This window comes from Drosophila kikkawai, chromosome 2R (genome assembly GCF_030179895.1).
Source record: "Drosophila kikkawai strain 14028-0561.14 chromosome 2R, DkikHiC1v2, whole genome shotgun sequence".
NCBI classification, from domain to species: Eukaryota; Metazoa; Arthropoda; class Insecta; order Diptera; family Drosophilidae; genus Drosophila; species Drosophila kikkawai.
In genome coordinates this window covers 7,325,524-7,339,111 of record NC_091729.1, presented here as the reverse complement: position 1 = coordinate 7,339,111, position 13,588 = coordinate 7,325,524, and the positions used below count along the sequence as shown (strand labels likewise).

General features: G+C 38.9%; 2 protein-coding genes across 2 annotated transcripts in view; both read left to right on the top strand.

Annotated features, from left to right (window-relative positions):
* Positions 1-13,588, top strand: part of LOC108081844 (zinc finger protein 425) — a 43,638-nt gene that overhangs the window by 9,871 nt on the left and 20,179 nt on the right. The gene's annotated exons all lie outside the window — the stretch shown is intronic.
* On the top strand, positions 2,024-3,155 carry LOC108081843 (uncharacterized). The gene is given in 6 exon segments (XM_070284377.1): positions 2,024-2,105; positions 2,108-2,179; positions 2,182-2,280; positions 2,282-2,438; positions 2,441-2,503; positions 2,506-3,155. Coding segments are annotated over 6 exon segments (1,107 nt in total). The 5' UTR covers positions 2,024-2,039.

Genomic DNA, 13,588 nt, shown 5'->3' with positions numbered 1-13,588 from the left:
GCTGGGGGAGTAGTAGCAGGGTGAGTGAGAAGCAGTTACAGTTATTTATTAAATCCCTTTACGCATTTTCATAACAAATTCACAAAATATTTCAAATGCGATGGCGACGTTGGTCGGGTGTTTGCTTTTTCTTTCTTTTTTTTTTTTCGGGGGTCCTTTTCCTTTTTTGTAGCCGTGTCTGCCTTGCATCGTGTGATTCATGTCACTGCCTGGGTGTTTGTGTCATTAAACTTTTATGCAAGATAGCAAACATACAACAGCAGCTGAATTTTATACAGTAAACAGCGAACAGCACTCATCATAAACAGGACAAACGAGCGTAAATTTAATCCCTTTTGGCACAAAGAAATCATATTTTTCTCGTTCTCAGCGGAAAACGGAAGAAACCGTAAAATCAAGGGTTCCGACCAGGGTGTACCCATTCCTCCAATCATTGCCTACTTTCGGGCGACTCTTGATAAGATAAGTGTATTCCAAATGTACATATATATATTATTTTCATTTTCATAATTAATTATCTGTATATTTATACAAGGTTATCTCAGCAGGATCAATCATCCGGATTAAGAATGTTTTCTTCTACATAGGGAAAGATTTTCCCGCTAAACTCAAATTAGTCCGAGTGTAGGGTATTGCGAGACGAAATGCGTAGAAGGTGGAGGGAAAATGAAAATGGCAGCACGAAAAATAATTCTAATCTCCTCATGAATATTCCTTTTGCATTTTCATTTTGCAAAGAGCGCTTGGAAGGAGCGTAAACCGTCAACAAAAGGACAACACCACAGCATAGTTTGGGGCTTTGGGGCTGATGCGTAAGCTAAAGAAATACGACGGCGCCCGATGGGCGTGCTGGGAGGGAATTTACGGGGAAATCAGGGTGAAGCAGTTGGCTAAATGTACAATGGAAAAAAGTATATACAGCCAGGCGGCCGTTTGTTATTTTATTTTATTCGAGTTCGCGCTACAGCGACAATGCACTTAAAGAAAATAAAGTACATCGGTTTCTCTTGAGAGACTTGTCGACTGGACAAAACAAATAAGGATCTTATCCAAAGACAAGCATCTCACTAGGGGCTCGATACCGCTGATTGCTCTAAAACTCCCAACTCGGTATTCAGCTGCTATAATCGGGTTATAAACAGGCTAAATGTTGGGATCGATAGCTCAGTAAAAGTACTCCTCACTGTGTGTTTCGAATTTTTAATTAATTACAAATCATTAAGCATTTCTTACAAATAACTTCTAATTGAGGAGACATTTTTGTATTTGCTTTCAAATGGAAAAAATATATAACTGTATACATTTTTCTCGTCACCTTACCCTTTATACCCTCCAACTTCTCAAGTACTAGGTATAAAAATTGATTCTTAATACCACCAGTTATCCTCAGTGTTTCGGATTTTATCGCCCTTTTCTCTATTCGACACCCTTATACATTCCATTCCGTTCCCGGGTCCGGCATTTCACTGATGGGCAGTCGTCGTTCAAGTGCCGCAGTTGGCTGCCTCGCCGTCATCGTCGCTTTGGGTCTGCCATCGAAATTATAAACTTGGCTGCTAAAGAAGGTTAAGTGATAAATTAACGCCACTGCCCCGTGCCTCTTTTGCCGCTCTTGGTTCATTCTGGCCAGAATTGGAGCTCTAAGCGCGGATGGGAATGCTTTATGCACGAGTGGACCTTTTAGTTTATTGTTATTTTCAAAAGGAACCCAGCTAAAAAGGAGCTCAGCTTGAATAAAATAATTACGAAAAGTGGCCCAGAAATTAATCGGCTGTTCTTAGTATAGCTGTGCCTACTATGTATAGCCGATGGCACAGAAAATGTTTTGTAAAATTGTCTTTGAACCCTTATTACCCGATGATGGTAGAGTATTAATCACCCAAGTTTTAAATACCAAACCAGACACATGTCTGTATCTGTCTGTATTTGTTTTATGAATTCAAAATCCTTAACATTATTAGATCAGTTAAGTTTTAGGCAACTCGTATAAGGCCTTGAGTTTTGGGCTGAGACTTTTCGGAGCTTCAAGTGCAAGTCCCATGGAGCGGCACTCCGACTACGACAATCGGGCTTTGTACAGTCAGGAATTCAGCCTGATGAGGGAATAGCATATACTATAGTTGAGCCGATTGCGGACATCATCCGGGCCAAGTGCTTCTTGAACGGGACGAGCATCTATGGTATAATGGAGTTCACTTCTATGTCCGCCCGCCAGATGAAATGCAACGCAGCTTTCTGGGCCTGCCACCGTTGAGATCTGCTTCTAGTCCGGACTCCGGAGAGCTTGTCGGTGTTGATTTTGGACTTGGACTCCGTCCCCCAACTGCACTTTGCGCGGAGTATGCCCCAGACCGCCAACTTTCTCTTCTCGCTGCCACACGTCGAACTGAAGGGCTTTAATCGATTAGGCAGCAATTTCGAAAGCCTGATACCTCATCGAAGACATCGGTTCTTCACTTTTCTGTGGTAGACGGGCTAAATAAGGATTCTTTTTACGACACGGTACGGGAAAGGTGGAGGAGAATTTGCCGCTGGCCCTACTCTTCTACCTCATCTCCAACCTAAGGGTGAATAATCACCGCCTGGTCACGGCCTACGATCTTCACGCCACGCTCCTGGACTTGGCCTACTTGACGTCCATCAAAGATAATTGGGTCGAGCAGCGCAGTCTCGATCTTGTGGCCCAGGGAAGGGATCTGCCGCGGGGAATAAGCTTATTCCTACCAGTGCCGAACTCTAGGGACTGTAGCGCAGCTGAAGTACCCACGAAGTATTGCCAGAGTCAGAAGCTTGCAGAAGTGTCCATAACGGACCGGAAGGTTTTACAGGCCGCTCTCTTTATTGTCGAAAGCATCAACAGGGCTCTGCACATGCATATTCCACCGTGCCACAAGTTGTCACTGAAACTAGTGTTGGCTACCGGCAAGTGGCAACGACCGAAGGATGAGGTCCATTCTGAGCTCTTGATTAGGCTACTAACCACTCCTGGCGAGGGCCAGTTAGAAGGTGTCGTAAGGAACACTGGTCATGAACTTGCCTTAAACGGACCTGCACTGCGCACATATGCGTACGAAAACGACTCGTACTGCATAGATAAATATCTGGTTAATATGTATTGCTTTTGTCCCCAAATGTCAAAGGTCCTTAAAACGTAAATTGAACTAAAATTACGTTTAGCTTAACCACATTCTTTCTGGCTTTAGTGATTGTAAGAATTGCCTTCCTCTTTTTTATATTTGTCAGCTGCTGTTGTCAATCTAACATAAATCACAGGTCAGATGCAGGACCACACGCCTCGAATGTTTTGCGATACTGGGCAGGGTGGGGTCCATAAATCAGTCAGGGAAACACATTATAAAGAAACTATAAATACGGCTGTGATTGACGCCGCTTAAACATAAAAGTGGAATTAAAAAGACGTAAAAACTTCTACCGCATTTATGAAGAGTCAGCAGCGCAAACACACAGGCACACACAGGCCCTCGTGGGATGGCGAGGTCCTGCTTTAAATGTCATACATACTTTATCTGGGGAGCGGGGTGTGACTGCCATCATAAAAAGCATAATTACGGGCATTTGTGCTAATGTGATTTTCTGGCCGCAGGCGTTGCACAGTGGTCGAGCTTGTATGGAGCCGCGGCCATAACTACTTCTAGATGTGCTATCGCTATGAAACTTTCACCAAAAATCTAGAAAAATGTTTAAGGTATATCCACAAAAAATTGGCCATATTGCTCGACTTTATCATATAGCTGCCATAGGAACAATCTGTTAAAAATTAATACTTAATATGAAAAACTTTTTTGTTTTTCAAGATATCTTAACCAATTTCACAGATTATATGTTTGGTACAGGTTTATGCATTTTTACCAAATTTGGTTAAAATCGGATCTCTATATCTTATAGCTCCCATACAACATTTTTATAAAACCATTTTTTTCCAAGACCTAACTTTAATTTTTTAGTTTTTGATCTCTTAATGAGAACGTTGGTGAAATATAAGTGCCCAAAAGTAAAAAAAAAATTATTCACTTATATATTGTGTGTTTATTTTGTCCAGCAACAAACTTACACAGCTTAAGGGGGGTAAGGTTAATTGGGTGCAAAACTCACTACTTTTCAAAAAAATGTTGTGGCGAAACGGCTAAAATTAGCTTAATGAATTAAATACCATATAATAACACAACATTTGAGCAATTTTTTTAAAATTTTTGTATTAAAAAATATTTACATGCTTACGAGTAATAGCGAATCTCCTGAGTCCCCACAAAAAAGTTTATTTTCGGTGTACATCCTATCCTAACTGTCCACAAAAACATCAGATATCAATAAAATGTATTGTATTCACTAAAGGATAAGTGCTCCGAGATACTCAGGTAACTTTTTTATTTTTAAAATTTTTTCCCGATTTTCTATTACAACCCGGATTATTGGCTAAAAAATTAGGGTAATTTGTTTTGTAATGGCAAATTTGCAGCCGCAGGTAGCCGCAGCTAAAGTAAACATTTTTATAATCTTTAAATATTAGTTAATGACGGCACATAAATTTCATTTGGGGGCAACGGGGGGAAAATACTTAAAACTTTACGTAAACTCAACATATACGAACTAAAAAGACGCACTTTTTTAACAAAGATTTACACGAAACACAACACAAATTATATATATATTTTTCTGTACAAATAAAGTATATACCTTTATCTACCATATCCAGTCCAATTGTTTTTGGTTTAACAGCGTTTTATATTATATTTAAAATTTTTAAATTTGGTCTGTGCACTCCACAGCTGACAAATTAAAAGTGCATGAATACAAAAACGCTTTTGTCAATCTATTTTCAGAAAGTCCCGTTAGAAATTCCAAGCAGACCGTATTGCATGGTAAACTTTGGACAATCAGCTGATAGAAAAACCAGGTTTCGCTTGGATAGCTCAAAATCAATTTTTTTATTTTTGGCCTATGGGCCCGACCACTGTGCGTTGGCGCTGGCAAAACATTTCTTATCATGGCGGCAGGATGTGATGTGAGCGGGGAAGTGGAAGTCGGGCGAAGGAATAATGCAGGCTGGAGTTAGACTCCTAGGCGGGCGCAGGCTGAGCTCGCGCATAAATCACTCATGATGAGGCGTAATTAATGCGACTATATGGCGACCTAAATTTTCTATAAATCATCAGATTAAACCCAACGCCAAGCTCTCGTCGTTCCGCCAAGGAACATATGATGTGGAATCGTGCGAGTACACAGGATACGCCAGTGGGACTGGGAATAGATTACCAAAAATCTATTGGCAGCTTGACTGAAACGACGCCTGCTTTACATAATTAGGCGGGCTTACACTGCACTTTGCTAAAAAATTTGACTCAAGACTTTGCTCTTCTATTGTCGAATTTAATTTTATTGGCAATCCATATGGATTTATAATGATTTTTGAAGTGCATGTCGGGTAAAGATCACTAAAGTATGCCTCGGATATTTCGAAAATTTCTACCCCATTAGTTTTATATTTATTGGGAGACATTTCTGGCATAATGATAGTTTTTTAGGTATTTCTTAGGTTTTCCCAACAGTACATGTTAGGGTATTATTTAAGATACTGCCCAGGTCCTTTGCTTTGGCAACAAGTCTATACTTTTAGTTCCTCGATAAGCTTGTCTAAATTCTCTGTGAAACATTTACATTAAGACAATTTTTATATGCCCATTTCTAACATGCATTACCGCTACATAAGAAATATTAACACAATCACTAATTTGACATAACATACATTTGAAAATCATCTTTTTCATTCGTATGAAGTTCACATATAGACTGTACCTCGGTACATAACAAAGGGCCTAGACAGAGCCTTGTGGAACTACCTCGTTTCAGGATCATGTAGTTTGACTTATTTGTAACGACTACTGGCTTGCTGCTACTTAAATAAGAATTCATAATTTTAGGACTGTGTCAGAAATATTATAAAGTACTCCCATATCTAATAATCTAATTTATCAAATGATTATAAAAGAAACATTGTAATTGGCAAAGACTTTGACAAGGAAAAGTTTCGGTTTTAGAGCGGGACACAATAACAACACAGGCGGATAGCGTTAAACATATTTATTCATTATTTGCTTAAAAACTTTTGTCTTTTTCCCTCGATCTTTTTTCTAGATCTCGTACATGACACTCGATACATTTATATCGGTACATCGATAAAGTCTACCGATATTTAACAAAGGAAATGATCGGATAGTTATATCAAAGAAAGTGAAATTAAACTTAAATTAAGGCGGCAACAAACATTCTTGTCTTCTCAGAAACACTAGAAAATTAGTCCAATAGCAATAGTTCGAGTTGTAACAGACTCTTCCATTATACTTGAATTCTATAAATACATATTATTCTAATTCAATTATAATTCACACTGTTCCTACGCTGAAAGCAATTACTCTTACTACCCTAATACAATAAGATCACTTATTACCAAACTCTTTCCCAAAATCAGACTAATTTGGATCCCTAGCCACATAGGTATACAAGGCAATGAGAGAGCAGACACAGCAGCTAAAGAAACACACAAATACCCTCTAATATTTACAGACAACTTCAACACCAAAGACATCACACAACTCCTTAAAAAACACTATACCGATAAACTGAACAGTCTTCAAGCACAAACTACCCAATGGTACAAACAGATCTTACTAAACACCCCAGCAAACTTCTCTTTCAAAACCACAAACCTCAACCGACAACAACAAATTATAATAAATAGACTACGACTAGGACACACACAACTCACAAACGCCCATTATATGAATAGATCCCTAACAAGTATCTGTCCCTTTTGCAACACCTCAGCGATAGACATCCAACACATTTTAATAGACTGCACTGCACTTTCACATGTTAGAACAATTTGCTTTTCCAATGATAACCCAATCCATCTCCTTGCGAATCCAACAGCAGCAAACTCAAATAAAATTATATACTTTCTACACAAAATGAATCTCATACATAAAATTTAATTATAACATATTCCACACACATATCTTTGTTAATACACTGTAGAGCGGAAGGCCTCGGTAGCCATTGCTCATTAACCTTTGTTAACTTTTTAGTTTATAACTATTAGTTAGCATTAAATAAATAAATAAATAAATATTATTCTAATTCAATTATAATTCACACTGTTCCTACGCTGAAAGCAATTACTGTCATTATATTTTTCCTGAAGTAAGATACTATCCAAAGTACAAGTATTCCTCACCAAGCACACTTCTATATATAGAAGTTCTATATACATACATGTGAATTACTAATATTAATTTCGTTGTTTAATTCTCTTTGTAATAATGTCGTGAAATCATCTTAATAAGCTCATAAGTGCGGAAACGCTTTTCATCCGCTGTTCAAAGAATCGTTAGAGTCGTAAATTCGGTAAACGCGCTTAAGTGATTTTCACACTAAAAGCCAACGGGTCACTTCGAGTCGCGTTGACTATTTCAAATTGTTTCGGAACATAAAATTAAATTTTATGTACATATAACGCTTGTGGAGTCGGCGGAACACAAGTCGGCAATTAAAGAGCAATAAAAGTCACTTTGATTTGATCCTTTGTGGTTTGGCCGGCGTTGCTTGTTTTTCCCGCTGGCCGCGTTTAATGGCCATCATCATCGACAATTTTTTGACAACTGACAAGAGCGGGTCAGCGTCAATATTGTCACGCCCATTTTGCGGGTCTCAGGGCACCTGGTCCGGGGTTGCGCTGTTTAACCTTGTTTACTGTCAAATAATGACGGCCTCGTAAAACCCCTAATTTTACGAGCGTCTTAAAACGAGGTCGTAAAGTCTTAGACATGTGAGAGGACCTCAGCGGTCCAGCCGTCTGTTTATTTAATTATATATTTTTGGATGGTTTTGCCGCCAACTTTAAATGTCTCTCCGGTCCTCTTAATCATTTGTCTTGGCTTAGATTGAAGCCCACTCGAACGACGCCCACTCGTTGGCTCGTGAGAATGCAAATGCCTAGCACTAATAAAAATTTATGGCACTCGACAATTTAGCGTCTCGAGAGCAAGTTGTACATGAACTCTGAGGAAGTGCGGGGAGGGACGATCCCACGCGTCAAAAACAAAGGGAAACGGAAGCACCTCGACCATTTGACGAAGTCACGCAAAGTCACCAGAGTCAGTCGATGCACTAATGGGAGCCACTCAACTGGGATTTATCACCTCCGCCCACAGAACTGCATGGAGCCATAAAGATCGCCAGAGCATAAGGATGCGAGCAGAAGAAGTCGGACTTACTGCTCTTGACTTGGGCTGGGCTGGGCCATCTGTACAAATGCTAATTGATGGGTATATTTATAGGCTCTGAAGTTTTTATCTGTTTCGAATTGAATGCGGGCACTGCGGTAGGGGGTTAATTGGAGATTTTACCATTATATGGATATTATTAGAATATTATTTCAACGAATAATACAAAGAGCTAACTTTATAAACACCTTAAATTTGTAATACATATGAGTACGTGATTGCTGACACATCTTTTACTCTATACAAAAAATTGATTTGCTTATTTGGGAATAATTCATTATTTACCATTTGGTTAAAAAATCTTTTAAAATAACAATAAAACAGTAACTAACTAGAAATGAAATTTATTAGTTTGTGAGGATTGGCTTGAACCCGTTGAATCATTTGCTTTAATTTTACTATTTTTATTTTAATTATGTTATGTACAGAAGGGGAAAAAGGGATTCGACGTTAAATATTTTTGTGTTCGAGCGCTTATAAAACCTAAGCAAACAATTTTGTACACTACTCCTTGTGCAATTTGGAACAAATAGAGTAATATATACATAGGAAACACTGTAATAGCTAAAAATAAAAAATGAAACAAATTATTTTAGTCAGAAGTTTGCTGCGCAGTTAAGCAGACATTTCCGACCGTAAAAAGTATATATTTTATAAATATTCTTGATCAGCATCAACAGCCGAGTCGATCTAGCCATGTCCGTCTGTCCGTTTCTATGCATACGAGTCCCTAAATTTTGGAGCTATCTGAATAAAACTTAGCAGATAGTCTTCTGACTAAACTCACTAGTATTATGTCGGAACAGGCCGGATCGGAGGACTATATAATATAGCTAACAAGAAACGAACCGAAAATTTGTTGAAAAAAAATTATAACTTTGCTGTTTTTCAACATATTTTATATTTTATATCTCTCCTTTTCGTTTTTAATTTCATTTGAAATTTCCTAATGATCCCAATGGAAAACTGTATATTAAGCAATTCCCGAACCGCCTAAGTAGCATTGACTAATTCATAGCACCCAAGGTGTGTCGTCTCGATTGTTAATCAGACTAAGGTCAGGACACATTTGCCAAGAAAACTTTTAATATGTACTTACTCATAGTTACTTAAACTTTGTGCAAATATCCAACGTGCTTTTCTCCATGTCAAGGAGACGCGGGCTTGTACAGAATAACATATAAAATTTAGTTTCGCTACTTCTATAGGAACAATAGAACACAAAATAAAAGAGAAAAAGAGTAAATATGTCAAATATCAAAGTTATTTCTCCATACATTGCAAACATAGAATTATCAATTGTTATTACATTAACTATAATATAATTATATAACCACAACCCACTTGATATCTGGTTATCTTTTTCATTCAGTTATAGCAAACAATTCACCCAAGGGAATTAAATGCATTTCCTGTCCGTCTGTTAAATATCTAGCGGATGAGCCACTCCGCCAGATCAAGGAGCGGAATAGCAACAACACATTCCAAATCATATTTACGGTCCATATCTGCCAGGGAGAGGGAGATAGATAGAGGAGAAGCAAAAGCAATCAGAACACTAAATCTGATGTACGCCGCTAATTGCTCATAGATTACCAGATGCATGAGCGATAGTACAGGCGAGGCCGCCCAATTCCCAGCCGGGGGAATGGGATGCAGGGGGATGGAGGCAGAGGAGGCGCATGGATTGGCAGGAAACGAGGCCTCTTCTCTGGCAACAGGCGACAGCTCATTGCGAGGCTGCGACACAGACAACTCTATTGGAATCCCGGCAACTACGAGGACCAGGAGACTCCTGGGATCCCCGAGACCGTTGCTTATTTATTTCGAATTGACCCATTTGGTAATATTCATAACTTAGGAGCGCACGAAGGCCGCCGCCTCGTACAGTTCGGCTGACTCGGCGGTTGTTGTTGCATTTAAAAAAGACCCATAAATTCTCGCTCCGCAGATCAGTTTTTAGTGTGGTGCGCCATTTGAGTTTATTTGCGACGGCCGCGCTGTCATAAGTTGCCGCCAAATTGTTGCATTGTACCTGCTGCGAGATGCAGGGAAATCAGAGTTAAAGATCCCACTCGGCTAGCTAGTAACTCAGATATCATTAAAAAAAAGTGCGAGATACTTTATGAATTCGTCGTGGGCCGAGAGCCCCAGTCTCAGCCGCCCCAGCCGGCGGCTTCCACGGATGGGATCGGGCGACGTCGACGGGCGATTGGCGTGAAATATGCCCATTAAAATGTACGATCATCGCCTTAAATGCAAACCACTCGGCCACCACCGATCCCCCTCCGATGAGCTGTGGAACTGTGTTGAGCTGCCCGCTGAATTATTGTTAACGATTTGCAGTTAATTTCTAGCCAAGAGATTTCGGTTCGATTTCATGGTCGGTCTTTATGCTGAATGCTAATGGCTCCATTCGTCGGTCAGCGGATGGTTTGGAAAATCAATTTTCTGGCCCTGGATATTGGACTCGTACTCAAAATATTTAAGGATATGGTGACATCATTATTAACTTACTTATTTCAAATGCAAATACTGACCCCCTGAATTATCCAGTTAATTGCATTCCTAAAATCTTCTGAATGAGGCAGCCATTACATTGGCGCTCCTTTGAGTGAGTTTTTATTTGGCCCAAAGAGACCCTTCGGTCGAAACAAAGAACTAATTACCCTCATTATCAGATTAATGAATTCGATTAGCATATTCCCGTTTACGATGCCCAATAATTTACAATACCGAATTTATTATTATTGGCATCTCTTGATTTCTCCTCGTCAGCTGCCAAGCATTTTTAATTTCCAATCGAAATCCCCCCTCGCTGTTTTACAGCCCCGACAGATGCCACTCATGGGCCTGGACCTGGGATCCGTGATCAGAGATCGGGGATGGCCAGGGCCTACCTGTTGAGTGGTACCCGCCCGATTGGCCTGCCGGTCATCAGGTTTATGTGGCATATAATTTTTTTATTTGGTCCGCTCATAAGAGAGGAGTCGTAAAATTTTTTGATGACGTTTGTCAAGCTGCCAGGAAGGCCTGCTTGGCAATGAAACTTGTGCAGTTTTTATCATTAAATCGATATATTTATGACACTTTATTTAAGCTTCGTCAGATGAGGTATTTTAAGGGGCTTGACCTGTTTTCTTTGATCTCGGTTGACTCGAGACTCGAGGAAACTTGAAGAGGTACAGAAATGGAACTTGAAATGAATACTATATTACCAGGATAGAAATGAACTCACACACAACTTGTACATTTATAAATGTATTATGTACGTATATTTAAACGTAGGGGCTTGACGATAAATCGATTTTTTACCGATATATTGATGTTTGGAAAGTGATACCCGTAATCGATACATGATTTGAAGCATCGATATTAACATCGATGTTTTTGTTTAGAGCGTAAAAAGTGTAATAACCAACATGAAGGTAGTTATATATTAAACGTTAAATATGCTAATAAATAACTACTTAAAACTAGCAAATATTGATCGGATAGCCTCATCACCAGGTGGCAGGGCTACTGATATCGGACCGAAGGTGCTCGCTGAAGCCTGCAGTAGTGGACAAATTACTTTTTATCAACATTAATCTCATTAAATAACTTCCTTAACTTGTTTTAACCTTAAATACATTTTTGTTATTCCATTTTAAATTTGTTCGATTATTGCGATGTATCGATTATTTCACTTAAAAACATCGAAATGTTAGAAAACATCGCTGTTTGAAATATTCAATGTTTTCAAACCCCTATTACACGTAGGTTTTCGGCTAGAGATATCCCAAGTTCTATTTCATATGGATTTGACGTCAAATGGCTTGCTCTGCAGTATGTCTATTTGCTGTTCCAACTGACGTCGACAAGCTGAGCACGGGATACACAAACAAACTCACACCCACACCCTACGACCCCCTCCCCCCTGGAAGTGCGTGCGTTATTCCGCGCTTGTGGTACTAAATTGGGTGATAACTCCTTTTTAATGGGTGCGCTTTGGCCTGGCTCTCTTGTTGCTGCGCTGGTGTTCTAAGTTTTATTTTTATTTGTCTCGCTAAAACTCAATTTTCGAATCAAACAACCACGAGGATTTCTCGTCGCCGCTCCGCACCATCCCTTCCTCGATTGTGTTGTACAGTGTTTGCTGATGATGCCCTCCAATACCAACAATATCAGTAACAACAGCGGCTATATCAACAACAACATCGGCGGCAAACGCAGCAACAACGTTGTCATGTTATTTGTTGTTACGCTATTGCCGCCATTGCTTTTATTGTTGTTGATGACGCAGGCACTGACGATGACTCTGGTCCGGATTTCCCTGGATTGGCATTGGAATAGGGATTGGGTCTGGATCTGGGTCTGGGTTTGGGTTTGGGTTGGGGCGGGGATTGTTTCGTCGCCGTCGTTCGTTGTCACAAATGCAAATAATGGGACAATTGTGCTGTGCAGCTTTTTAACTGCTTTTATTATTTAATTCCTCAATAGAGAAATACTGGAAATGAACTTGCACACATACGAGGACGATTATCGGGGGACGTACATTTCGATTGTATATTCAAAACAAACATTTTATAAAGACATTGCACAAGTCTGGGAACATAAGCTATATTTTTAATATTTCCAAAGACAAGTTTGAACTCATGTTTTTCAAAGATGTAACATAAAAAATCTCACACCTATTATTTTGTCCATAAGTGTATATCCTTTTCGTTCAAAGAAATTCAACAATTTGTTCACATTGTTTCTCTTAGTCGGAAGTAAAATGTTAGTAAAAATTATATACAAATAAAACTAATTTAACAAAAATATATTTCTTTGTTCCATCATGTAGCTTAATTTAGAATTAAGCATACATCGTACAAAAAAATTAAGAAATATTTCTTTGAAGTCGGTGTTCCTGTTACAGAGACACAACGTTTAAAAGCTAATAACAAAATCAAACCTATTATTACCCCTGTTTATGTTTACAAATTCATGTATTTATAAGATCCTGTACTTGCAAAGATAGTGAAGTCGGATTTTTGTTGAAATCAAATATTTTGAAAATGAATTTCTTTCCCTTTACCTACTGACACTTTTAATGCAATTTGTATAATTTGTTGACCTCTATTTTAAATACATAGTGAACAATCGTGTATAACTGACCACATGAAATGATGTTTATGCACACACTTTTGACGAATTAATGTATTAAATGCTTGCATTGACGGTAGAGACAATCACAGACTGTATGGTGTACAATTACATTTTTATACCCTTGCTGGGTATTATAATTTCAGTCAGAAGTTTTG